The sequence below is a fragment of the Grus americana genome, chromosome 9 (assembly GCF_028858705.1).
Source record: "Grus americana isolate bGruAme1 chromosome 9, bGruAme1.mat, whole genome shotgun sequence".
NCBI classification, from domain to species: Eukaryota; Metazoa; Chordata; class Aves; order Gruiformes; family Gruidae; genus Grus; species Grus americana.
Genome location: NC_072860.1, coordinates 26,593,442 through 26,621,440, shown reverse-complemented (window position 1 = coordinate 26,621,440; position 27,999 = coordinate 26,593,442). Strand labels below are relative to the sequence as shown.

At 37.1% G+C, this 27,999-nt stretch overlaps 1 protein-coding gene across 6 annotated transcripts in view; it reads left to right on the top strand.

Annotated features, from left to right (window-relative positions):
- SMC4 (structural maintenance of chromosomes 4) overlaps nucleotides 1-27,999 on the top strand; it is a 39,609-nt gene that overhangs the window by 7,902 nt on the left and 3,708 nt on the right. For all 6 annotated transcript variants that reach the window (XM_054835310.1, XM_054835314.1, XM_054835312.1 and 3 more), the window contains 16 exons: nucleotides 11,604-11,768; nucleotides 12,817-12,944; nucleotides 13,472-13,612; nucleotides 14,527-14,677; nucleotides 15,514-15,678; nucleotides 16,502-16,735; nucleotides 17,320-17,505; nucleotides 18,951-19,112; nucleotides 19,582-19,807; nucleotides 19,910-19,989; nucleotides 21,763-21,915; nucleotides 22,062-22,188; nucleotides 23,589-23,778; nucleotides 24,727-24,871; nucleotides 25,956-26,129; nucleotides 27,635-27,817. In XM_054835310.1, coding sequence (XP_054691285.1) covers nucleotides 11,604-11,768; nucleotides 12,817-12,944; nucleotides 13,472-13,612; nucleotides 14,527-14,677; nucleotides 15,514-15,678; nucleotides 16,502-16,735; nucleotides 17,320-17,505; nucleotides 18,951-19,112; nucleotides 19,582-19,807; nucleotides 19,910-19,989; nucleotides 21,763-21,915; nucleotides 22,062-22,188; nucleotides 23,589-23,778; nucleotides 24,727-24,871; nucleotides 25,956-26,129; nucleotides 27,635-27,817 — 2,610 coding nt within the window. The remainder of the gene's footprint in view (nucleotides 1-11,603; nucleotides 11,769-12,816; nucleotides 12,945-13,471; nucleotides 13,613-14,526; nucleotides 14,678-15,513; nucleotides 15,679-16,501; nucleotides 16,736-17,319; nucleotides 17,506-18,950; nucleotides 19,113-19,581; nucleotides 19,808-19,909; nucleotides 19,990-21,762; nucleotides 21,916-22,061; nucleotides 22,189-23,588; nucleotides 23,779-24,726; nucleotides 24,872-25,955; nucleotides 26,130-27,634; nucleotides 27,818-27,999) is intronic.

Sequence of the window (27,999 nt, the reverse complement as noted above, 5' to 3'; positions counted from 1 at the left end):
TATATTTATTTTATTTTTTCCCAAAAAATGTGATTTGTTTTCTTCTCCAATTTAATTGTTTCCAGAAACTTACCCATGAGAACTTACCTTTTCCTAAATTCTTGAGTTTCATGCTTTCCACCTGTACAGTGGAAATAAGGGGGAGGTATAACCAATATTAAGGCATAAAGCAATCGTTCCCACCATAATTTTTTTTTTCCTCTTCTTTCGTTCCACTAGACTCTTTGTGGGTAATGTATTATCACCAACAGCAGAGGAAGCTGTACTGAGATTTTTTTACTCTTTCTGACTGAGGCAAGGTCCCTTCTCTTTGCACATAAGATTTTGCGCCTTTTTAAAGTGAAATCTACTGATTTGGCGATTCAAAGTTGAGTACTTTGCAGTTGGGAAATGTAGCAAAATTTTCCACATAATGACAGCAGAACTTCAAAACCCAAATACTAAAAATTATAGTTAGAAGTAAATGAGACCATGTCAGAAGGCTAAGGTTGTGAACTACTATTATGAGAGTTGCCCTTTTTCCCTAATATTTTTCAAATTATTTAAAATTAGAGGGATAAGTAAACAGATTTATTTAGCTTTTGCTCTTCTCTGGTTATAGCCAAACTAATGTAGTTTAAGTTGCTATTGAGTCAGAGTAACTTCTCATTTAAAGTAAGTTATAAATCTCTTTGATTTTTTTCACTATGTCAATGGGGTGTAATTAAAATATTTCACTTGTAATACAGATTCTGGGCAAAAATGTTAATTAAGGATTATCAAATGCTGGTTTTGGTGTGTGACAGAATATTCACTAGTTAGTCCTAAAGAAAAAGTTGTAAGAGAACATATCCTACATGTAGTAACAAAACCTTCAGATACTTGATTATATCTTGCTAGCATATTTAGCATTACTTAGTGGAAAATACTTGCTTTTCAGAAGACTGCTTTATTTTTTTTTTGTTTCTTCTTCCCACTTTACCCCCTATTTTGCAGTCTTTTTCTGACATAGCAGATTTTGGTTCCTTTTAGGATAAAATTTAAAAGCTTAGGCCAGACTGAATTGTTTTTAAAAGTTGGGTAGGGTGTGATGCAAGTACTTGTGGTGATGCTATACTGAAAATCAAACTACTGATGACTTTTATGAGTAACATTACAAAAAACACCTGTGGAAAAACAGAATATGTAAGACTAATTGAGTAGTTCTGGAAGCATTACAAATTCTGTGCCTGAACTAGCTAATTGAAGAAAATCTTGTTTAAAAATGGCTTTAGTTAAAATGGGATGTTGCCAACATTTAACAGGAGTTTGTGACTTTTGTGGTCCTTAAGTTCTAACACTATATATTTCATGTTTTTAATAAATTCCTGTATGCTTTTAGTACATTAGGAATAGACAACTGTTCAGGGCATTTTCAATGAGCTTGCCACAGCCTGAAATTGCAACAGGAAAAACTGCATCTTGTCGCTTAGAGGAAAAGAGAGTATGCTAAGCACTGTGGTAAAATCCAGCATCTTGCTGCTATTTTTCTGTTTTCCACACCTAGTGCCCCAGCTTCAGTAACTTGTATGTCTGTACAGAACAACAAATAAAATTACTTAGCTTTTCTTGAAGGACTTACTTGGAACATCGATGTATGTGTACAGAAAACTTGTGTGGGTTCTGTGCTCTGGCTGGGCTGGGCAAAACGCAGGTAAGTATGTTTGCTGTTGCTTAGTAGTGACCCCTCTGAACAGGTTAACTGTGAGGCCAGAAAAAAATGTCAGCCTCTTTATCCTGGCTAGTTTGCCTCTAAGGAATTATTAAATAAATGGGGAGAACTTGAAGGGATGTCAGGTCTGGACATCGGAGGGCAGGCATGTCTGGCGAGCAAAGCAAACTGGCTGTGGACAGCAACTGTTAACGCCTGCTAAAATTGCCTTTTGCAGTCTTTTGAGGTAAGAGAAGTATAGTCTATACAAGCTTTTTAAAAGGAAAGTGGAGTTTCATAGGTAACTCCCATTCAGCAACTTTGCAGATGAATATTGTAGAAATGGCAATAAATGGCACAAGACTTTGAATTAATTTTCTACTAAGACAGTATCATGGGAGCAGACTTCAGTGACTTGATTTCAATTTACTTTAGAAGCTGTTTTCTTTCAAACAAATTGAAACTTAAGAAAATTTTGTACTAATTACAGTTGTATTTCATTTAAATATATTTGATAGACTTAATTAAAATATTCTCATGTAACCTTAAGCAAATATAAACAACTACAGTGATTTTTATAGGTATGTATTTTTGTAACTGATTGGAACGGCATTTTGTAATGCACTAAGTCTTATCCTATGGCAAGATTATGTTGCCAGAAAGGAAGTTTAGTCAAGTTTTTCACCTGCTGCTTTGTGGAAGTAATGTAGGAGTCGCTCTTTCAGTGTATTGGAGAGGAAATGAGGGAGAACAGATTTTCTTCTCACTTTGAGATAAACCAGAAGTTCCTGATTGTTGAGGTCTGCTTTCCTAATGAGGCACACCAACATTTGAGCTAAAGCACTGACTGGAGCACAAGCTGAAAAGCTCTACTGGGATTATACATGGAGATCTAGGCTGCTGGCACTGGTGGTGAAGAGAGGTTTGTTCTAGAAAGGTCAAGGACAGCTGAGCTGAAGTGGTAGGAAGAATTAAAGCAATATAATTAAGTAAAATCAGATTCTTTAAGTAAAATATTATGTAAAAATAGAAACCTCACACTGATTCATAGAGTACAGAATCAATTTCACTGTTTAAATATTACGCTTTATGCTGAAGTGAGTACAGAGCAGCATAAGATATGCTAATATGTCTGTGCAGTTTCAAAATGAATTGTCACATTATCAGAAAACTTACATTGGTGATTCACATGATTTTTATTTTGCAAATTGCAATGTAACATTGTAACCAATGTTTATTAAGCTTTCTTCAGAAGAATAGGGAAATAGGGTAAGTGAAGAAGAGCACTTTTCTAGGGGCAGTGTGTGATTGAGAGCGCTCAATTAAATAGTTAAATTAGAATGTACAAATAATATTCAGACAAACATCATAGGTTGAGTTTGACAATAACTGACTTAGATTCCAAAGTGACTCTAGATTTGCACTCGATTTGTATTCTTGTAATAAATACAAGAATGTCCTTAAGAAAGCTTCTAAAATTAGGCAGATGTGCAAACAGCTTGACAAAGGCTACTTTTAAATTATTTCCAGAATGCAGAATAGTAGTTTTGTGCAAACAACTGAATGTTGTATAACAGGCTAATTCCAAGTTTTTTCCTCATCTTTGGGCAGTAGTGGCCTTGTAGATTTGTGTATGCGCGTTTATTATTTGACTTTCTTGATTTCCCACCTAGCTTCTAACACTGTTCTTGGAGGGCAGAGCATGAAGTTGTATAGTCGATATATTTTCTCCTGTATGTTTGCCATCTGGTAAAATTCAAGGGTAGAATGAGATATGATTGCAAGCATTAAGTAAAAGCAGCAATAAATGGAATTGGGGGGGAACCCAAACAACTATTGTGGCTTACAACAAGAGCTATATTACAGTCACATTTCCAGGAGGAGGAGGAGGTTACAGGAATATTGGTTATCCATAACTTCCAAGGCCCACATATGTAGAATTAGAATTCATAGTTTAAACCATACTTGAAGAGGGAAGTATGAGTACACTGTCAAAAGAAAGTCAAATTGAAAATTGGAGATACATAAATTTAGCACTTTTTTGCTGTTCCTTACTGTATTCCTGTTTAAAAAGTGAGAGCTATTATTTTGATAAAGTAAAAAAAAGTGAAGTGTGAGCACTGTCATGCTAGTCCAATATAAGAAAAATAAAAAATGGGAGAGGTGTTGAAAACAGTGCAAGTAGTACACAGGGAAATGGAAACTTGTCTCACATTGCTGCCTAGTGGCTTATAAAAGATGGTAACACAGTTTGGGTGCCTTTATATTATCAAGAAACTGATTACACAAAATATTTGGGAAAAATAATTTTGTGAGGCAACTAGTGTCAGATGCAGAAACTAAGAATTCTACAACTTCTAAACTAGCACTTATCAAGTGATATGCCAGGCTGATATTCATTACTACTTTACCTCTAATTTTACTCCCGATGGCCTTTTGCAGCAGTTACAAGTTCTGTCAAACAAACAGGTAGAATTGGAGCTGCAGCAGCAAAGAGCCTGAACCTTATTAGCAGTAATTTAGTATTAGTGCTAGTTCTAATGTCAGTGTTCAGAAGTGGGCTAGAATAAAAGACGGAGGAAGGAAAAATGGTAATTGGAATTTCCCAAATTTAGTCTTGGATTTTCTATCTTTTACATCTCTGTAGAAAAATAAATTTATAGTAAAAATTCTCTAAATGTTGTAATGTGGTTTCTCATTCAAGCAAATGCTTAGTGCCACTGGTTTCATTTTCCTGGCTGCAGAAGCCATTGCTCCTCCTTATGCTGGTGATGCTAAGAAGTTGTGTGTGCTGTATTTTCAACTCCTGTAGCTGGTGAAATACTTGTGAAATCTCTTGTCCACATTTTTGCCACTTGAAAGAAATTGAAGTATAGCTGTGCTCTATAAGATTAACATTTCTAAGCTTTACTATTATTTGATGAAGTTTGCCTTGGTTGGTTCTGTCTAGCTTTCCATATTAAAAGGTGAAGAATTGAAATTGGGTTATAGTTTGGATTGATCAAGATTGATTTTCTTCACTAGGACAAACGATAACAGATTTTCCCTACAGCTACTGTAATCCTCCACAAAAATTTGAGTTGGAGGTGGCCGTTACAACTGCACGTTCTCTTTTCTCAGTGTTCTGGATATGCTGGCTGCAACTCAACTGTTTGCTTCAGTTCAGTGCGTAAAGGACAAGCAGGTTGATCACCTGCTGCATATAAAGAAAACCCTATTGTTTTGAAGTTCAGTGTGGTATGAATTGTCCTAATAACTCAAATAGCCCTTTTTATTGGGAACAAACGTTCATGCTTAAACCATTTTAATCTAAAATTCAACATGTTTTCATGAAATCTTTTTTTAATACGTGCATACCACCGTTAATCTTGTGATGCTTGACAAAGTTAAATGAAAGGATGTTCTGACCGCTGTCTTCATTTGCATATCACTTAAATGAAACAATTATGTAATACCATAAGTTGCAAACTGTACTTCACTTAATCAGTTAATTTAGTAAGCAAATTGAATATACATTTCAACAGCATTAAGAAGTTACAAGATTGTTGTAATTGTGCTGTAATAGGTGTTATGCTCAGGATTACCGTATGTCCTGCTGATACCCATCCATCACTCAAAGATTTTGGACTCAGAACTTTTTATGGCTGTTTAAAAAGCCTTAAAAGCTAGTATGTTATCAAAAGTATGCTGCCATTACAGTGAAACTAGTAAAATATTATTCTGAATTTTAAAAAGCTGTGATTGCCTTAAAAATACCAATATTATAGCCACAGTTGTCATACCTAAATGTTTGTGATAGTTTAATGTAATTCTGAAACAGAATTACCTGTTCTGACCATAACCGCAGCCGACAGCTTTCTGTCCAAATACTGTAACACTTCTGTTGCAGGGCAGGAATTAGAAACTGCACAGACTGTAGGAGCTAGGCTTATTTTACTTTTCATTACTCCAAATGCTGGTAGCAAAAGAATTCTGAAATGAAGCTATTGTATTGATGCAGAACCACAGCTAGGTGGATTTGACATCTAGCTAAGAGGGGGTAAATCCAAACACTCAAACTTCAGGAAACTTTTTTTTATGAGAGGAAAATATCCAGGAGATGCTCCCTGTTTGCAATAGGTTTCCTTTGTACAACTTGAAGTAAGAAGGCTTTCCTTCTGCCCAGCACCTCAAAGGTGGAGACAATGTAAACCAAAAGAAAAGCTTATATAAAGGATTTGTCTAATTTACTGATATTGACAAAATGTGTGATCTTTCAGCCTGGATTCAATTGATAAAGTATGTTGGAAGTTCCCTAAAGGGTTCAGAAGATTTCTTGTGTTCTACTTGCAACAGCTGAAGTGGGAAAGTAAGACCAATAGCATGTCCTGCTCTCTAAGGTTATGCCTCACCAAGTTGCTCAGCCATGTGGAAGAACATGGAAGGCTTTACCAATATATAGTATTGCATCTTGTAGGCAGTGTTTTCTCTCAAACTATTCCTCATGAGCAAAAGTGAATGTAAATTTCAATTCAGTTAATTGTTACATTACTCCGCTTTTGAATTTGACTAGTGTTGAAGAGCTCCACTACCAAAAACCCCTCCAAAAAGTGAAACACAACAGCAAATTCCCCTCAAAAACCACCCAAGCTGCCCAGTACTCCCCCCCCAGGGTGCAGTACACTTCCATCTACTGGATTCCAAACTACAAAATTCCCTTATTACAATACATATTTTAATGTGCTGGTGCTATTACTGTGCTTCAAAAGTTGTCTTGAGGTGTGGTTTTTAACACTCAAAAGTTGGTCCAGTTTGTTAGGTGGTACAGGATCTTGCTAATCTAGCCCGAAGTTTTCAGTGCTTCATTTTAAAGCTTCAGATTAAGACACCCGAAATGAAGTGACAACCCAAAATTCTGGAAAATTGTTTTTACCCACTTGCTGCCATAATTGTTCTGTGGAGTGCTAACCAAGTAGATCTGCAAATGTTGTGTTAACAGTTTAGTTGACAAAAATCATTGTGTTGCAAGACACTCTCTTCAAAAGTTATTTTTTCCCCAATTTTCTGGGGTGAGAGGTGGCAGTAATTGGTAAGCAAACATCTTTCTCTGTAGGTTCTCCAGAAACAACTAGTCATAATGCAGGCAAGTCTTCACAACCGAAGAAAAAAGTATTGTTTCTTTCTTCATGCAGAGTTTTAAGGTTGCTGTCAGTAATCTTTCAATGTCAAAGGCTTTTGCTAGCCCTGTCTCATTTCGCACCAGAATTTTAAAACACAATCTGACGGCTGTGTTCTGAAACTCCCTAATTTCCAGTTCCAGCAACATAATGCTGCTGTCTGCCAAGGGCAACAGGCAGGAGGTACTGCAGAAGTGAAAAGCAGCGCCCTGGTTCGAGGCAGTGACAAGGGTTGTAGAAAGGCAGCTTAATGAGTAGGGCAAAATTTCCTTTATCAAGCAGCTTGATAACCTTGTTTAAAATTCAGATCTTTATATGCCAGAAAATACTGGATAAACTCGGATTAAAAGCTTTCTGCTCTGAGAGGATGAGCTGTTTTAAGAAATGAGTGTGTAATTTTAGAGAAAATAGTAGTAGCTCTAAGAAATGAGGTGATAGAGTTTAGGGATTTTATTGTCCCACCTTCTGAGGGCTACATGGGAGGTGAAATCCTTGCCCTTCACAAATTTGCTCTAGGAAATTACAGCAGTGGAGTGTGGCTACTTAGGTGAGCTGCCTGCATTGCTAGAGATGTGCTAGTCCTAATGAGAATTTGGTTTTAACGTGAATCCAGAGGAGCATGCGTGCAGCAGAGACTGACCTTTGAGTTCTGCCTTTAATAAATGTCTTACATTAAATGTATGGCATTCCTAAAATACTCCTAGGATGCAAGTATAACTTCTACTGAAATGCACAGAACTCCTAGAGAGTCCCTTGACTTGGCAGCCTCATAGCATGAAGTAGTGATAGATCTCGCAGCTTCTCTTGGTTTATCTGACGTCTATGGGCATCCATCCACCCGCTGTGCCCTCAGGAGCTTGCACACAGCAGGCATGTGTGTCCAGGCGCTCCTGGCTCACGTCTTTGCGCTGCTGCTTCACCCTCTCATAGTCTCCTCAACCCAGTTGTTGATGTCAAATGGTTAGTTTTATTATGAGCACTTCTTACGCTGGTTTTTGAAGGCTTTTACAATTTACTTGCTTTAAAGTTTTTGCTCTTTACTTAGGCACAATAGAAATTTAAATTTAGAAAGCATCTTAATCATCATGGTACTGAGATAATTCACCTCCTCGAGAGTGCAGCTGTGCAAAGGAAGGTGGAAATCTCCAGCTTCCAAGTTCCTTCAAGTTATTCCTCATGTCTTACTAGAGGACATGGCTTTCAAATGAGAGTGGCTCTTGCCCTTGTTTTGTACCTTTGTAGCCTGCTGTCAAGCAAGGTTTCTCATTAGTTGCCACAGCTGTTGGGTAACTTTATTGCTTAGAAATTTCTTCACAGATAAACCTGTGTTCTCTATGAGAATGTACCAATAATTGTTTTCTGGTAACCAAGCTGAGACATTTGGTAGAAACCGTTATTTAAATGTGTGTTCATTATGGGGTGTTTGGGTTGACTACCTCTGTTACCAGTGGTGTGCCAGCATCCCAAAGAGAACTTCAGTCTGACATAGGAGACTTCTCACACGATGCAGAAACTGAAATCGGGTTCATAATTCCATTTAGAGTTCTTGCACTGAGTGTAGAGCCTTCCCAAAATACTTGGTGGATAGCTGATGCTTCATACTGTGATTACTCAACTTCTGTGGCTGTTTCGTTCTTTGTTAGCTGTCCGCCAGCGTCACCAATGTCTTGGTGTTGACGTCCATTTTGGTTATCTTCTCAACTAAATAGAGGATTTATTTTTTCTTTTTTTCCCCTCCCCCTACTTTTCTCCCTCTCCTCTCATGAATTCAAGCCTGTGAGCTAGAGGAAGATAACTGAGGCAAAGAATTCCAGAGGTTTCCTGGTGGTCTGTTCTGAGAATTTTTAGATTTTAGTGTGACAGCTATGTTAAGCGTGCCCAGGCATGTTTTCTTCTTTTCAACAAATGTCTGCCTGCTGCCGCCTTAGTTTCACTTTCAAAAGGGCTGTCCGTATTTTGAAAGATCTTTACTAGATAAATGAGCACGTTGGTAACTTTTTTTCATAATTCAAACAATGGATCAAGTAATAAGCACAGTTAGAAAATTAGGAAACAGTTCTGTTGGCTATCAAGTTTTAACAGAATGCAGTGTTGTAAAATGTGGGTTTCTCCTGTTAATCATTGGCATGACTACTTGCAAGAAGAGCAGAAACAACTTTTTCAGTCTCCTTTATCAATTAGAATAGCTGGAAACATTTTTATTTCTTAATATGTTAATTATAGGGATGGGCTAAACAGATTTCTTAATATATTAACTTGGTAAACAATATAAATATTAAATAATACTATGATTATTCAGTTATTATTTTTATATTCTAAATGTTTTCATTTTTGCCCTTGATAAGAAAAAGATCCAAGAATTTAAGTACGTAGTTGTAAAATTACTTGCCTGTGGTGAAGTAGCGGAGTTGCACACAAAAGTGGCAATAGCCAGCCTGACAAGCTCAATTCATGCGCGTGATCTCAACCACACTCGATTCACTTCAGCTTTTCAAAATTATATAACTGTCTGTATGGCCCAAACTGCTGTCACCAGGAATTCCTTAAAACATATTGTAGTCATATTCCATTATGTTGGGGAGCGATGGAGAACCCTCACAACTATGTTATCATCTTACTTAGGTGGTTGTGACTTCAAGATGGTTAATTATATTTAGTCAGATCATAAAAGCAGCTGACTTACATTCCTTGATTGTCCGTAATCCCTGTGCTCATGTTAAATCTAGGGTAGTTTTGTGGTTTGCAGTAGAACCTAACTTGAGGGATATATATGCTATAAAATATTAAAAATATATATATAAAAAAATCTTAGATGTGATGCTCAGCACCTGAATTAGATATCTTTTCTGCGATTGTTTTCTCTTGGATGTAAACAGAGGAAACGCTTTAATGCAAGAAGAAACAGAGTAGAGACTTGTGACAATTCCACAGAAATTTAGGAGGTTACCCAGATTTCTGCCCATGAGCAGTGTCTCACTAATAAGTGGGTTTTGGTACAGAAATCATCCTTTTGTGGCAAGGGGCAAACGTGCAATTGGAATTGTGTATAACACAACTACAATTATTAGGAAAGTAATTGGCTTTTTTGATATGTGTGAGAAAGAAAAATAAGAGTTGATTTGGTTTGGGGTTGGTTGTTTGGGGGTTTTTGTGTCTTATCAAACCTGCTGATACTTTTTAGGAACAGTAATTATCAGAAAATAAAAGCTTAGATGCATTTAACTTCCAGAATTTTAAATAAAAAAAACCAAAAAAAAAACCCCCAAAAAACCCCTCACCCTCTGCCTCTGTTTTATTCTAACAAGGGAATTACATGCAAGAAAGACTTATCTTAATAAATGCTAGTTCTTATTTTGCAAAATTTGCAAAACTTTGCTTTTTCCCTTTACTCAGCCAAATGGTATTTACTAATTGGCAGAAAAGCATAGGGCCACTAGGTGTCATTGCGTACTGCGTCCATGGAATGGAATTGCTGGCAAACAACTGTAGTAACTCCCTTCGCTGCTCCTGAGGTTCAGAAGTACCTTATCTTCAACTGCCGTACCTGGTCCGGGTCAGGTTTGCAGTGCTTGCCCGGAAATCTTTCTGTGGCTGGCCTCTCTGGTTCTCTAGCAGCCTCCTTAATCACCCTCCTCCTCTATGTTCTTGAGATGTTCTTCCTCACCCATTCTTTTGTAGAGGCTTAGCTGTTACCTCAGGCTCAACAAGTATATTGTTTTGGTTTTAAATTTTGTCAGTTCTAAAACTAAGTTAAACCTTGAATCCAGCTTATTTCATGCGTTTAAAAACGGTCACCAAGGCCAATCCTGGTGCTCTACAGTGCTGGTTATCTCTTTTACAAATAAGTTGTCTCATGTCACGTATCTAAGACTCTGGGTTTTTGAAGGGTGAGTAATTTTTACTCTGTGTTGTCTTTATTTAATTTTTGCAGCATCTATCACATCTATTCCTGTTCCAGATACCAATTTAATATGTGTATATTGTTTCATGTCTTCACCTTCTGATATATGATCATATAATTTACAAAATATAATCTGTATTTTGAAAGATTTTGTGCTAGTCTGTCCTAAGCATAAAAGATTGATAGTAGATTTTTTCATTGTTGGCTAATGATCGCATCAGTAAAATAAACAGTCCTTGTCATTGTATCAGGTTAATCTTTCCTAATTCTTATTTTTAAAATCAATTTATTGTTATTATTCAGCTTAATAATTTTAAAGTTAATGCTGTACATAAAAGAAAATACTTAAGAATGTTTTTCTTTTCCCAACAAGGAAGTCTCAATTGTATGAACTAGAAGCCCAGGTCATCCATCAGACATGATTTTATGGACCTTCTGTTTTCTAAAGAGAACACTTCAGGGACTTCAATCCTGACTAAGCTACCTTAAGACTATTGGGTGCTACGTGACCTAGAGAGCATGCTTTATTCTCTTCTTCTTTTTCTAGATTGGGGGAATACATTTTGAATCTTTAGAGAAACGAAGCAATGTTTAGACCTGAATGTTGACTTCAGAAGAGACGTTGGTTTTCGTGCACATCACCACTATGCATTCCTTGGAGGAAACTTCCATTCGCTTTGATCTTTGTTTTCCCAAATGTATTCCTATTCTGAATAATCAGTTTTGATTACTGCATTATTTTATTCTTTTTTTATAATGGTAGAACACGGTCACATACCTGCATTCCAAATATGTTTGTATTTTTTCAGAATACTAACTCTTTCCGCCCCCCAAAAAAACATTAAGGAAAGAAAACATCAAACTTTTCTTTTCCAAGGGGGAAGTCGAACAAATCGCAATGATGAAACCGAAAGGCCAGACTGAACATGATGAAGGCATGCTTGAATACTTGGAAGACTTAATAGGATCTGCACGACTGAAAGATCCTATCCAAACTCTGTGTCGCAGAGTAGAGATTTTAAATGAACAGAGAGGAGAAAAGGTGAGTCTCAAAGTTCTGTTTGAACTCTAAATTAAAAATATAAACTTGTAGTGTTTCATTATTGGATTTTTTAGGAAAACAGTTAATAAAGAGACTTGGTTAAAACTTGATGTTGCTCTACAAGAGTAGAAGTACAGAGAAATTTTGAGTTATCTTTGTTGCATCTGCTGCTTTTCTCAATTATAAAAGAAATGGGCAGTCACCATCAATTGCCCTTTAAACACTTAGAACGCTGTTGGCTTTGGATTTCCAAAGGTTTGAATGCTTCCATTGGAACACAGGATTTTACCTGCTGAACACTCTGGTCATACCTGTGTGTGTGAAATGCTTCTTGCACTGACTAGAGAAACAGGTTCTCACTGAATACATCCAGACAGGGCTTTTTATCGGCACTAGATAGGGGAAGTTGCTGGGAAACCATTCGTGAGCCAAGGAAAGAGAGGCAGAGCACTGGTGAGGTGATGCACACAGAGCTGTACAGGGAGGCTTACAAATACAGAAAATTGGCTGTGACTTGAGCTGTGTGGATCTATTGCAGAACTTGCTTTTATAACATTTTATTTATGCATTCAGTTCTAAAAGTACTAAGTGAGATCAAAGTTCTTTTTACTTGATGTGTCCTTGGTAAATCCTAGTATGTTGCAGACTTTTTAAAGGCCTGGGAAGGAAAACAAAAAGCATGTAGTTGCAGGAATTAACCTTTAGAGTAGCCCCTTTTAAGTTGAAATATAGAAAATAACATATATGGACTGCCTATATGTAACTCCTCTTTATTTTTCATCTACATTTTCCTCGGGTTGCCTGAGCTGTTCCTAGCATCTCTAGAACCCTTTTTTAGCTTTAAATTACTGTTTGAATTGTCTTAAAAGTACAGTCTCTGCTGCGTGAATGGTGCTCTGTTATTTCAGAAAGCTTGTAGTGCAAAATTGCCTTGTGGAGTTAATTGTTGAAGACCATCACACGTGTGCCACAGAGAGTCTGGGGGTTTCTCGTGGTTTGTTCTGTAGCACTAGCAGTAAACTCAGCTCTGACTCTCTGTCTTGTCCAGTTGAATAGAGTTAAAATGGTGGAAAAGGAAAAGGATGCCTTGGAAGCAGACAGGAATAAAGCCGTTGAATTTCTTTGTTTGGAAAACAAAATGTTTAAAGAAAAGAATCATATCTGTCAATACTATATGTAAGTACTTCTCTAAAGTTTTGATTTGGCTTTAATGTGGTAGTGGTGGTGTTAAACTTTGCTTCCGTATCTCTAATTAGAAATATTTTGGATTTCTTAGCAGCTGTATCAGTCCTTCAAAATTAGTTGAATAGCATGTGGACAATAGAGACCATTTTCATAAAAACCTTAAAAAACCCAAAACAACAATCAAAAACAACCCCAAAACCATCAACAGAATAACAAAACCAAAAACCTGCTTGCCGGCTTTTTACAAAGTAAAGTAGTCTGACAAATTAATCTCTTGCAGCTTTATACTGAATTTGAGAAAGTAGATCACGTAAAGACTATTTTTTCATTTGAAGCGTCTAAGTTAGATTTTCTTGCTGTTGTGTATTAAATTGGCAAGGTTACTCAGTAATGGACATTAGGCTTTAATGCTTTACATAATCACTTTGTTGCACTTAAGATTGGAAAAATATCTTCATTATGAATGTTAGCTTTATGGAAAACAGTGGAGTTTTCACTTTTGGTTTTGCTTGTTCTAGTTATGACTTAAAGAAACGAATAAATGATATGGAAATGCAGAAAGAAAAAATTAACGAAGGAGCAAAAGATGTTAATGAGAAGAGTAGTAAACTTGCAGATGAAATGAAAACCAAGAATAAATCTTTAAAAGAACTTGAGAAGTAAGTACTTTAGGTATAGACTTGGAAGCTAAGAGTATTGTGGTTTATATGTTCTGCATACGTGGTGTTCACATTAGCAGCATTTTCTGAAAAAAAGCTGTAGTGGTTGTATTGCAGGGGGGAAACACCCGAGAAAGCAGAATTGTATACAATAGTTGCATGGGAAGATGATCAAACACAGGGAAGCACAGTTGGTTTTGTCAGTAGTTCTTCCACCAAAACCTTAAATTATCTGATGAGCAGAGTCACTTATGATGTATCTAAACATTCCCTGGCATGGATTAAATTATCTTTTGCACAAAAAGAAATAAAAAAAACCCCAAACAACTCATTAGTTTGATTTGGTTCTGGAGGTTGCTTCTCTTGGAGAAATCTGAGTAATATTCACAATTACAAGAAGAAAATATCTGATTTTTGATGGATTTTAAAGTACATACTTTTTTAATATTAGACTGTACGAAAAAACTGGGAGATTGTTTCAGACAACCATAATGCTTAGGTACCTGATGTTAGGTATTTTTTTTCTGGTTTCCTTATGAATCTCTTAAGCATAAATTGTGTTTCCCTAAAATTGATTTGTCTGGGTGCTAATCTCCAATCCAACTGCAATATTAACCTCCTCATCCTCTGAAATCACACTGAGTTGTGAAAGATGTGAATTATAAATTCTAGCAAAGAAAACCCAAAATTTCTGCAAATGTGTTTAATATTGCTTTGTTAGTTGATATTTTTGTGATGAAACATCACTTCCCCGGGGAAAATGCTGTGCATATAGTAAGTATTGGATGTTTGTTTTCACAAAAACTGAGTAGTATTGGTTTAAATTCTATATGCGTACTTATTAAGCTACGTTATACTGATATTATTTTGAAAGGGTATGGAATAGATTATTCTTTCTTTTTTTTCCCCTTTAGGAAACTCAATAAAATTACCAAGTTTGTAGAGGAAAGTAAAGAAAAATTTACTCAGCTGGATTTGCAGGACGTTAAAGTTAGGGAAAATCTAAAACATGCTAAAAGCAAGGCTAAAAAACTGGAGAAGCAACTTCAAAAGGACAAAGAAAAGGTAGTGTAAACTGCAACTCGATTTACTTACAGAAATGTAATTGGTTGCTCTAGATGAGAACATCTTTGTGCAGCTGGGATGAAATAGCAAAGGACACCAGTTGTGCTTTATGCAACAAAGATGGAAAAATATGTTTGAAAAAATTTTTTTATTCAGATATTTTATGTCATTTAAATCACCTAGGAATTTTGTTTACAAATCACTTACTGAAGTAATGTGTGATTCTTCCTTAAACCATTGCTTGTTGCACATCTTGCTGTGGGAGGCCGGGGCCAGCAGTACCAGGCTGTTTTCTGCCTAAAGGTAGAGTCAAAAGCTTCCCTCTTGCTTCTCAGCTTGTGGCTTGAAAAGCATCTTTTTCTCATGTTTGTTGAGATGGCAGGAATATTGCCTGTTCTCACAGTTGCTACCTTTTTGAAACTTTTTTTTCCCTGTTTCCCTACTTAATTTAGTTAATTCAATGGCTATATTTTACCAAGTTGGTTGTTGCCAGCTGTTACAGATCTTAAATCACTCTCTGGATCAAGACTGGCCTTCTGAAAGTAGGTATTTAAGAATTAAGCCTTATTGTGAGCAGTTCTGTGTAAAGCTATGCCCTTTTACTGCTATGGCTTGCTTCTCTCTGGATGGCTCCAGAACTGAACAAGCCTTGCAGATCAAATCCTGGTCTCCTGCTAGAGCCACAGTGCATCTTAACCTACAAAACCCACGTGTGCTTCACGGGGGCTTACGCGTCCTTCGACTTCCACTTCACACTCGAAACGCAGGGGTTAAAGATTAGGCAAAACTGGTTTGTTTCAGTGGGAGAGGAAGTTAGAAGTCTTTTCCTTGTGTAGGTAGAAGAATTGAAAAATGTACATTCCAATAGTGAAAAAGCTATCAATGAAGCAACGTCAAAGAAGGAGCTGCTTGAAGAGACAAAAGAGGAAGAAGAAGAAGAACTCAAGCAGATTATGGAAAGCCTTAAGGAAGAAACACGAGGACTTCAGGAAGATAAAGAGGTTTGAACTATTCTGACTTAGTACACTTACTGTATTAACTAATGTATAGGTTTTACACTTATGAATGAAATGATCACAGGATAGCTGTCAAATGTGATTTTATATGACAAATACACTACTTCTTGTGTTAGTGCAACGGAACCTAACTGGGAGATTAATTTTGAATTTGTAATCAGAGCTGAATTGAGTTGTTTACTTTTTCTAGTGATCATGTGCCATCAAGTATATCATTCATATAGCTATATTAAATAATTCTACATTTCCATTATTTGAATGCACTTTAATTTTCTCCCATCAAAATGTTTAAGCCTCTATGTTGCTTAAATAAACGAACAGGGTTTGAATCGGTATGTTCCAGACCGTTCAAACAGCTGTAATCTCTCTTGGAATTAATAGACAGCTACTGTAATGCTTGGTAATTGTTGTTGATATATGCTGTCCTGTCACTAAGCATCTGGAGCCTGGAAATTTGTCCTGTAAATTTGGGGGGGGTGGTGTTTTCTGTACTTGAAAACATGGTTTCTCCATTTGATCTGTAATTTAGCACTATGTTGAGAAAATGATACAAAGCTTGTATGTCAATGTTGTGTGATAATTCCCTGATATCCTTCATAATTATGAAAAATGCCTTATTTCATTTCCATACAGAATGTGTTAATAAATTAAGAAATACTTGTTCTTCTAGATAACAGAACTGTTTTCTGCTGCAAGGGGAGCTAGTAAAAGAACATGCCCATTTCCTCTTTTTCTTTCATATGGTGTGATTGATGTAATAAATCCCACAGTTGTCTGGTTTTAGTTGTAACATTGTCCATTTTTGCAGAACAAAGAGAAAGAGCTTATGGAGTTTAGTAAAGCAGTGAATGAAGCGCGTTCAAAGATGGATGTAGCCCAGTCAGAGCTTGATATCCATCTCAGCCGTCATAATACTGCTGTGTCTCAGTTAAATCAGGCAAAGGAGGCTCTGGCGACTACTTTGGACGTGCTTAAGGAAAGGAAAGCTGCTATCAAAGATATAGACAGAAAATTACCCCAAGCCGAACAGGAATTAAAGGAGGTGAGACTGAACTTTCACGTATGATTTCTCTGAGTTGCAACACACAAACTGAAGTTCCGTTCTTTGTTTTAGCAATAATTGTGGTGAAAGTAAATGCAAAACTCCTTCCAATAAAATAACATTTAGAAACTGCATTCAAATACTCAGTTAACAGGTGAGGTTAAGTATTTGATTTGGGTTATATAAGTATTTGGGTTAAGCAAATGTTAACATTAAGCACTGGAAATTAAATCCTGTATATCCCCGCAAGGGAATCAGTTTAAGAATCATAATGAAAGATGTGAAATAAATGGTTATGGTTCTGTGTTTCTTTGCACTTTGTGCTCCTCTCTCATTCCCCAGAGAAAAAATATCCCACTACCTTGTCCTAAGCCTCATTCATGAATTCATAAGCTGTCATATTTGCATCAAAGTGTACTAAATACTAGCCAAAGTGTATCCAGATACCAGCCTTTCTTCTGGTAAATATTTGGTATTCTGCTCTTCAGTGGCTGGTTTCATTGCCTACACAATCACGAATCTAAGACTCCCTGAATACAGTAGTTTTCGTGAGGCTAAGGTAATGTCTGTCTCTAAATCATTAGAAGGAGAACGAGCTTGAGAAGCTGGGAAGAGAAGAATTGGGTGTTAAGAATCTTGTTCGAAATCTGCGTCGACAAGTAGAAGAAGCCAAGAGTTCGTTAGCAGTAAGTCGGAGTCGAGGAAAAGTGCTTGAGGCTCTGCTTCAGCAGAAGAAATCTGGAAATATTCGTGGACTATATGGAAGACTGGTAAATTTTAAAAGGCTATTATACTTTTAGTCTTAAACTTTATAGGAACAGAGTGGTGTTTCTGTAATTGAGTGAACGGTAGAATTCCTCGCTTCTCTGGTGCTATTAATTTGGACAGCAGAGCTGCAAATCCTATGGACTCGCTATAAATTAGAAAAAGATTGTTGAGGTTCCTCTACGTGGCACTGAGGAAAGGCTGTGAGAAAGCTTTATGTTTTTGGTAGGCTGATCTTTCAGCTAAATCAGTTAGCTGCAGTCTCCTTGGGAATATGCTGAAGCCAAGGATACAAATGTCTTGTAATCTGTCTGTGCTTTGGTCCTACCTGTGCTTCTGCGTTGGGCTGGAGACGTATCGTGGAGTAGTGCTTTTTGCCGGAATGTAGATTGATCGGTAACCGCACAGTTGGTAGAACTGCTGTGAAACTTAAAAAACACCTTACTAGTTGTCTGTAACTTAATGTGGAACTGTGCACTTTTTCCCTTCAAAATTTATAATATTTGGTGATCTCTTTGCTGTTTGTTGCCTCTTGTTTTACCTGCATACAGGTAAAATCAAAAAGAGCAGTATCATTGTTTCAGAAGACCGAGCAAAGCTATGTAATAGCACAACGTTGAATGTTAGCAGTTCTTTCCAAGCAGTGTTGACTTAAAGTTCTGAAAAATTGCAGCTGAGGTGGAGTTGTTCGTTCCTTTTTTTTTTTTTTTTTTACTAGCATGGAACAATACATGTGTATCAGTGTAATGTAAAAGTGCTATTTTTGTTTTCTGCAATTTTCTTTTTTCCCCACCTGCTCATCCAAGAAGCATTTCTGCAGACTGCTGTCTGACACAGCTGGAATGTATTTTGTCTTGTGCTCTGTTATCACACAGAGAGGAATGTGAGGTTAATGTGTTCTTGGATAACTCACGGTTGGCTGTGCACACCGTTTTTATCTGCAGATACACCAGAATTTTTCAATGATGATGAATACCCCTGGACCTGTATTTCGGGTCACGCAGCAGTGTATGCCTTGCTAGGTCCTCCCCAGCTAGACATGGGTAGAACCATACACAGGACACAGAACGTTATTTTGTTAGGCCAGACTGCCTCGCTAAAATGCTGGCATGTAAAATGTAACGTTTATCTACAAAAAAAATTCAGTGCTACCGCATTGCTCTGCCACAAGCACTGCTTTTGAAGCTCTAACTGTCTGAAATTCTACTATGGAAACAAGTGCATAGGAAATACATAAATAACAGTGTGCAGGAGAAGACAGGTGTGGTATTATTTTACAAATTCTAATTATGGTTTAAGTTCTTTCACAGAAAATGATTTTATAATTTGTTTTCATCTCATTTCACCTTGTGTAAAGTTTTTGTCATTTATTTCTCAATACCAAGACAAAACGTTGATGCTAAGCTAATCACTGTGCTTCTGCCTCCCTCCCCCGACCTTCAATTATCAGGGAGACTTGGGATCTATCGATGAAAAGTATGATGTTGCTATTTCATCGTCTTGCAGTGCCTTAGACAACATTGTTGTTGATACTATTGATACTGCACAGGCATGTGTGAATTTCTTAAAGGCAAAAGGAATTGGAGCTGCCACGTTTATAGCCCTGGACAAAGTAAGTACGGGCACATCAGCAAAACAAGTTGTTGATTTACCCTAATATGCATGGTACTATTACTGTACATGTAGAATGTCTTAATATGCATGGGTATAAATGTATATTATATATTAATAGATTATGCTGTGTATGTATTCATGCAGGTAAAGCTAAAATATAATTTTAATAGGCTGTTGGTACCTTAGAGTATTCTACTAGCAAATGGTAAAATTTACAAATTAGCAAACTTAATAATCCAAGTAATTTAGTACCTAAATTATGAAAACTATGAAAGAGAACAACAAGTTATCAGTGAGTTTTTAATTAAACTGGAAGTGTGTAGAGATCCCCAAGGAAGGAAGTTTTACTGTTAATTGCAGCATGATTGTGTTTGCTTTAAAGCCTTAACGTACCTTAGAATAATCAAATGACCTCATAATTTATCCTAAGGAATCTTTTGTTCATTTATTTACTTTTTTTGATGTAGATGACTGTATGGGAAAAATACATTAAAAAAGTCCCAACTCCTGAGAATATTCCTCGGTTGTTTGATCTGGTGAAAGTAGAAGATGAGAAGGTTCGCCTGGCTTTTTACTTCGCGTTACGTGATACCCTGGTAGCTAAAAGCTTGGAAGAAGCCACCAGAGTAGCATTCCAAAAAGATAAAAGATGGAGGGTGGTAACGCTGCAAGGACAAATCATTGAACAGTCAGGTATTTCAGTGCAAGCTTGCAATTCTCTTTTAAGCACTTTATGGACGATACCTAAGCACAGTTAGTTAGCTTGCTAACTTCTTTTTGTCTCTCTTACTTTAGGAACAATGACTGGTGGTGGTGGGAAAATAATGAAGGGCAGAATGGGTTCCTCAGTCATAATGGATGTTTCAGAAGAAGAGGTTAGTACGTAATCTTAATTAAAAGTGGAATTTTGTCAAAGTTCCTTATGTTTTGGCAGTTCATACACGCATGTGCTATGTCCTTTTAAATCAGTGTGAGTAGTTAACAACTTATGATGAAAGATACATGAACAATGATTTATAAAGCTAAAGTTCACCAGGTTAGCATAGGTTATATTGTTCCTAAGTGCATTTGTTCACAGCCCAGCTATTGCACGCCTATTATTTAATTTTAATCTCGTAGTGCTATGTTTGATAGTTTGGACACTGATTGAAGGCAGGGGTGGGAATGTGGAAGGTGCTGATCGTGAGGAAGTCTTGAGCTGCAGAGCAGTACACACACCTTGGCAGCAAGAGAGGACAGCTTTGGTCCCTCATTCTATGTCCTTGTCAGGGAGTGGCAGAGCTCTCCTTCCAGTTTGTGCTTCAAGAATGTTTTGGAATATCAAGATATAGCTTGCTTTTTCCTCTGAATTCTTTTAGGTTTTAGTCTGTAGTTTTATTTAGTGCGGATGTATCCTGTGTCCTTTTTGCCTAGTGTGTGCTGATCAACTTAGCTGAGATCAAGCATCAAAATGTTAATACCTCTTCAAGACAACAAGCTCCTCTGTATAACTCTCAAGTAAACCACAGCTCCTGACATCAGTCCTCTTCCTACAGGAGAACCAACTTTTGCTCATTAGGAATGAGAGCTATACGCCAACACAAGGCATACCACTAAGGACACGGAAACAGTAGTTAGTATTTTTTAGGTGAAAATACTTTCAAATCGGAGAACTTCAAAATCAAACTCAACTTTAAGGTTCTCTCTATCTGATTTCTCTGTATTTTCACCTTCAGTTGGCGTGGAAAATAGGATGTTGTCAAGCCTGTTCAGATAATGCTGTACTTGAAGAGAACCAACGAACCTAACCCTAACCTCATGGACAAAGGGTTACTGCCCTAGCCTTGTAAAGGGTCAATGAGCTTATAAGGCAGCACATATTTAGATCTTCCTAATAAGGGACTTGGCTACTTCTTGTCTTCACAATTTAGATTTATTCATTGTTTGTTCTCCAGGAAGCGGGCTTATGTACTGTTTTCTATTTAGCCCGTGAGAGATGCTGTGGCACTCAGTAAAGAGCAGGAGCAGTAACTTGATTTGTCCATTTTCAAGAGTTTTGGCTCTGTACCTATCTAGCCTAGTGTACAACTTCAGGTAGAACAAGTATGTTCATATCCACGCCGGATAGATGGTTCTCTACATGTAAAAACAGAAAAATGGGCTGAGATCTGAAATGTATCCTTATTACTTCTGCTCTTGAAGGTGAATTGCAAGGCTTGGTCACTTGACCAGTTACTAAGTGCAAAAACTTCTCCTCCTAACCCCAGATTACCACAAAACCCAACAAGCATCAAATCTTTAACTACAGTAAAATCTGCTCCTAGCTTCTGCTTTGTGTGGTTTTTGGTTTCTGCCTTCACTACTCTGACCTTAGGCCTTTCAAGCTTAATCCAGTTTTATTTCCTTAAAACAATTCTCCATTATGAGCTATTTTGACAGGGATTCTTCAGCTTACTTTTCCTTCTGTGTGCTCCTCTTGTTTTTCACTATTATAATTGATCTTCTCAGCAGTCAGCCTCCATATTCTGTCCTGCTACTGCAAATTTTGAAGTTTTTACTCCGCTTTCTTCTTGTGTTTTAAGAGATTGTAGACTGTCAAGCACACAAATGAGGTCTGTCTTTGTTTTGTAGAGTGACACTAGGCAAATGATCATATCTCACTTGTGTAGGTCAATAAAATGGAGTCTCAACTGCAGAAGGATTCTAAGAGAGTAGTGCAGTATGAAGAAGAGAAATTACAGCTTGAAGAAGCCATAAGAAAACTGTGCCAAGATGTTCGGGAAATGAGAAATACTTTAGAAAAGTATACAGCGAGTATCCAGGTGAACACATTTATTATTGAGGCAATATCTGGCTTCTCCATGCGTGTGCAGGGGAATCACTCCTCAGCCTCAGCTTAACAAAGTCCTTGTTAGCATCAGGGATCTTTTTAAAGTACAGGATTCTAACACAGTTGTGTTTTCTGTAGAGTTTATCTGAACAAGAAATTCATCTAAAAAACCAAGTTAAGGAACTTGAAGCAAATGTAATTGCTGCCGCTCCGGATAAAAACAAACAGAAGGAATTGGAAAAAATCTTCAATAGTTATAAAAAAGGTACATTTTGTGGAGAGGGGGTTATAGATAAAAATTATAGTCGTGTTCTTTTACTAATACAGGAATGAATGGTTACGGCTTTGTTCTTTCAGATTACCAGTGTGGTACTGTATCATGGTTTGGAACATCTTTTAAGGGGGATAAATGTGCTTCTGGGGATTAGAGAGAGAAACCCCTTTTTTGCAATTGCTCAAGTTCATGTTTCAGTCAAGATAAAGTCAACATTAATTTTAATATTTTTTTGTTTCTTTGGTTAATTTTAATGGCTGTATTACATACAGATTCATAGGGAAGCTTAGTTTAATTAGGGGTGAGACTTGTTAATGTGGAGGGTAACAATATTAAAGTCAAGTAAAGGCTTTTGCCGTGCTCCAAGTGAACTATTAGATGACTCAAATATCCTGTATTCTGTGGTGGGCACACTGTACCCCCATTCTTTTTGTGAAAGATGTTTACTCTGAGAACTTGAATAACAGTTTTTCTGAAGACGTTGGTAGCTTAATAAAGTAAACCTTGACTGCTTCTTTGTATTTCTTGCTCAGGGGAAATAATACAAGCACAGGAAAACATCATTCCCTTCTTCCACAGTTCCACTTTCATAGCTTTTTAGGAAAGAGAATGCATGCTACTATGGATTCCCTCTATGCCTCTTTTGAACTGTATAGCATCGAAAGAGTATGAATGTTTTACTTTTTTAATCACATTGAGGTTTGATGTTATAAATCTAACATTTCTACCAAATAATCGAGACACAAACCTGTGTTCTCTGGAGACATGACTGCCTTCCACCTTTCAAGTCTCTGCTTTACCCCTTTTGTCCCCAAAAGGAAATTATAAATCTGTAGCAAATTTAGTGTGGGATTTTTTAGTTTGTTTTAGTTTGTTTAATTTTTGAAAGCTGTTCAACTTAAGATAGTTTTGTTGAGTTTTAAGTATAAGGAAACTAATCTACCTTGAAGGTAGAGTAGGCTATATTGTTATTCAGCAGGTGTAGTAACTGCACAATAATACCAGCTACTGACCAACAGTTAGTGGCTAGTTCTTAGGATTTAACCCCTTTGAGCATCTTCACATTAAATAAATGCAAAGAATGAGCTTGGAATAGCTTATGTACTATCTCATGTATTGATGTGTACTCTATATACATTAAGTAATCTAACTACAATTTTTGGTGGTTTACACCAAAACAGCTGTGGTAGTATAATAGCGTCAGAAAGATGCGGGTGGTGTTGGTTTTGCCACAGTAAAAAAAAAAAAAACCCAAACAACATTTTTCACAGTATGAAGAACACTTCTCAATATACAGCAGAGCTTTTATCCCTCAAATCTTCATGCATTGCAGCAGTGCAGCGTTCCTAGGGGTGGCATAATGACATTAACTTGGTTTTGTTTGTTGACAGATTATGACAGCATTGCTGAGAAAGCTGGCAAAATAGAAAATGAAATTAAACGATTGCATAACCTCATAATTGAGATCAATAATCATAAACTTAAAGCACAGCAAGACAAACTTGATAAGCTCAACAAAGAAATAGATGAATGTACTTCAACTGTTACTAAAGCCCAGGTGGCAGTCAAGACTGCGGACAGGTATAGTAGACATCAGCACGCTCAATGTAAAGCTGTAGGGTGTAATTGTGTGTTGCTGCCGTTTGTGGTTGATTACAGTTGACCTTTCCAGGGGGATATGCCAGGCTAGAGGAGATGGTTTTCACCTCTTTATGGCAAGAGGGGAACTGGAGGGAGAAGGTTATAACCTTTTTCTCTAAACTGATTTACCTCAAAGGGAGAGTGGTTCTTAATTAAGAACCATAGTCTTTGTTAATTAGTGTGCTTTACAGGCAAAGGATCAGAGACCTAGAAAGCTTAGTGAAACCTGGCCAAGGAGAGTCAGCCTTGGGAGACCTCTGTTGACACCTGTGCCTGCGGGATGTTTGCTTGTTTTAAGTAATCTCCACAGCTAAAAATCCTCTGATCTTAAAATCTTAATTTTTCACTTGCGTGGCTAATACTAAATGTTGCTTGTGTCGAGGAGGTAAGGGGAAATAAAATTTTGTCATTTCTAATAGGCAGTTTAAAAGTAACATTTAATTGTTATTTTTCTGCTAATATTTGCCTATCACTAAAATGCAATATTTTGAGATAAAGATTCAAAATAGCACTTAATTGCCATGCAGTGGAGCAGTTCGAATCTGAAGGTACTAACTTTATTATGAGGCATGTCAAGAAATAAAATGTGATATGTTTTTTTTTATGCTAGCTTAACAATGCATAATGAATACTTAGAACAAATGTCAAAACTGTCTCTGAAAGAAAGAATTGAGTCATTTAATGAAGCCTGTCTGCTATATGTTTAAGGAAGACAACTTTGTTTTACTTGGATATCTCTGGAGTGTGAGAGTTCATGCATAAATCGTCGCTTCCTAGGGAGTTGTCAATAGCTATTGAACAATCTTTAAAGTAAAATTGTGTTTCTAGATTATCTTATGCCATATTTGCACTCATCTGAGGTATACAAACATCTCTGTACCCGTTTAGAAACCTGAAAAAATCTGAAGGGTGTGTTCTTCGCACAGAGAAGGAAATTGAAAATAACGAGAAAGAAATTAAAGACTTAACAGAGGAGCTGACTACGCTAGAAGACAAAGCTGCTAAGGTTATAAATGACTGCAAGCAAGCTGAAGTAAGCGTCATGTTAATTCAGTGTTAATTCCTTTGTAGAGGATCCAGTCTGACATAAATTTTAGATCGTAGTTGTTGTGTCACAGTTGTCCTAATGGCTGATGTCTGTTAGCCTTCATCCTTAGAGACTCCAGGCAGACCTAGCAAGGGGTAGCATTACCTGATTGGACCTTTGTTTATTTTTAAAAAAAAAAAAAAAAAAGCTGCCTTGCCATTTCAGTCTCAGACTTGACAATGCTGGTCTCAAGTATCTTCTTTTTTTTCTCAGTTACTCTGCTACTCGTCCTCCAAAAATTCACACAGGGATAAAATGGCAAAGAACATTTCTATTCATATAAAATGAATCATTTTGATTAATCGTTAATCAAAGTTGACCTTTAAATACAGATGCTGGGGGGGAAAATTAGGCTAAAACAGTCATAGTAAGTGGTCTGGTCTTCAGGTAAAATCAGGGTCATGAGTTATATCTTTCTATTCTACTTGTGTCCTTCTATTCTATTCTTATGCAAATCTTGTTGTACAGCTGCAGAGTGCCATTCCACAGTGTCAGGAAATGGGAAGAGTGCTGCTTTTTTTTCTATACTTACCTGGAAATTCTATCTTGACCCAATTTTCTGAAGCTAAGAAAAAACTTAAACCAAGTTTCCCCAAAGAAATTATTGGGTTTAACACTCTTGTTTAAAAATAGATTTTATCCAGTTATGTGGGACTTTAGTTTCCCATCTAGATATATGTATGAGAGAGTGTGAAAACAACCAGGACAGCTGAAATTTTTCCAAATAAAGCTGCTTCTTCGAGACTGTCTTTCTCTCAAACTGCCTTGTAGCTAAAAGCATCTGAGTGTGGGACTTGTTTAATCCAGATCTGGAATGAAAATATAAACTGCAGCATATTTTCAGTCATTCCAGAATTCAGAGACCAGGTTAATCTAACTACAAGAACATGTATTTGTTTACATCCATACTTAGTAATGTGGGGAGTAAGCTCTGTGAATAATAGAGTGAAAATAAATCTATAACCCAAGAAAGTTGTAACATTTTTGTAGGCAACTGCTCAATGTACTTTCTTTGGTCATTTCTGTTTAGGAGGTGTTGCCAGCAGTTCAGGAGGAGCATCGCAGTTTACTCCAGGAGATTAAAACTATTCAGGATGATGAACATGCACTTCAAAAGGAAGCTCTTAATATTAAGCTGAAAATGGAACAAATTGATAATCATGTTTCTGCACACCAGTCAAAGATTAAATACTGGCAAAAAGAGGTAAGGAAATTACTTAGTTCCTAAAATTTGAACTGTAAAATCTCTTAAGATTAACAGGTAGTTAGAAAACAGATAATTTGGGAGAAAATTCATATTCAGCTCACGGTTTATTGGTGTTTATGCTATAAAACAACTCTAAAAAAGATGGCCTTTCCATCTTTTACTTTCTGGTTTACATGCAAGGTGATGGATGAGTTATGAATTCAATGGTTTAGCTTCCAGCTTTTCAAGGTGTTTTTATTTATGAAAGAACAGTGGGATAACTTTAACTGACATAATGCTACAAGTAATTAAGAGCAACAAGGGAAAAATAAGTAGGCCATAAACGGCAACCAGGAGACTTTTTGTGCCTGCGTTTCCTCTCTGTGCACACTAAAATATGTTTTAAAAGGGTAGGCACCCTCGCAGGGGAGAGGAGCAAAGAGGAGGTAAGATGTTGATAACTAAACCACAAGTTATGTGTAACTGTGTTCAGTGCTATGCCCACCAAGCTGTTCTGCATAAAATGGCCAGACCTTTTCCTTGAAAGCATTCCACCTAAAACTTGTAGTCTGTTCAGTACATCAGATTGACTTTCCCCAATTATAGATAATTGGGCCAATAGGAGGAACCTCTGCTCTTCCGAGATTGCTGCTTGAACCATCTCATGAAATAAATTACAGCCAGTGGGAGGAAGGAATTGGTAACTCCTGGTGCTACACCACCTAGTTTCTCATCTCAGCCTCAGAGCTGCTTCCGAGCAGGACTGCTGGCAGTCTTCAGGCAGTCAACATGCAGTATTTCTTGCCATTGTGTCCATTCTAACTGCTGAGCTCGTGCTAAGCATTGTCTGACATTTGATGCGTTGACTTCAAAAGTCTCTCTGATCGACTTCGGGAAGGGCTTTTAATTCTTTCAGAAACAATTCTGCACGGAATACTGACTTTTTCTGGCCCGTGGCTTAGCTGAGTGCAGAGCCAACGAGAGGCGATGCTGGGGCTGGGTCTTGCTTTGGTTTTCCTGGTTTACAGAAACAGCAAAAATCAGGTGTGTGCTCAGAGATAAGGCCAGTGAGGTGCCTGGAGCTCAAGGTTACATTCTGTTTTTATTCTGTGTCCTTCCTACTTAATATTTAAATCTTTGCTGGTCTACATCCCTACCCTAGTAGATGATCTTGCAGTGCACAGTGCCCTTTACTTCTCAATCTTGAACACAATAACAAACTAGTTATTAAAGCTCTGTGGTGTCAGTTAGAGGTGATTTCTTTATCTGCTACTGCATCTACTACAGGGAAATCTCCTTTGTAAGAATGATGCATATAATTTTCAGGAACAGAATAATAGGATAAAAGGATATTTATTGTCGTCTTCGCATCTTATGTTTAAAGGGAGTTATGTGAAGAATCTTTGAATGTTTTGAGATTGGAAGCTGCAGTATGTGCTAATGCAGAAACTGTTTTAGAAACATGCTCATGTGATAACTAATGTGATCTTCAAAGATTTCTAGTAAATTGTTTTGAATTTTAGATATCAAAATTATCACTGCACCCCATAGAAGATAAACCACCAGAAGAACTTCCAGTACTAAGCGAAGAAGAGCTTGAGGCTATCAAGGACCCGGACGTTATCACTAATCAGATAGCTCTCCTGGAAGCCCAGTGTCATGAAATGAAGCCCAACCTTGGTGCTATTGCAGAATATAAGAAGAAGGTAAGCTTGTTTACCATCGTGTAGCAGTTGGATTCATCTTTTTAATACTGTGTTGCCTGTCCGTGCAATATGGTACAGCCCTGATCTAGGGTAAGCATTGTGCATACAGCTTCATTGCTTTCCAGTACTCAGGGCTGTACGGAATTCACATCCTAGCTACTGAAGCACGGAGGTAAGTGCGT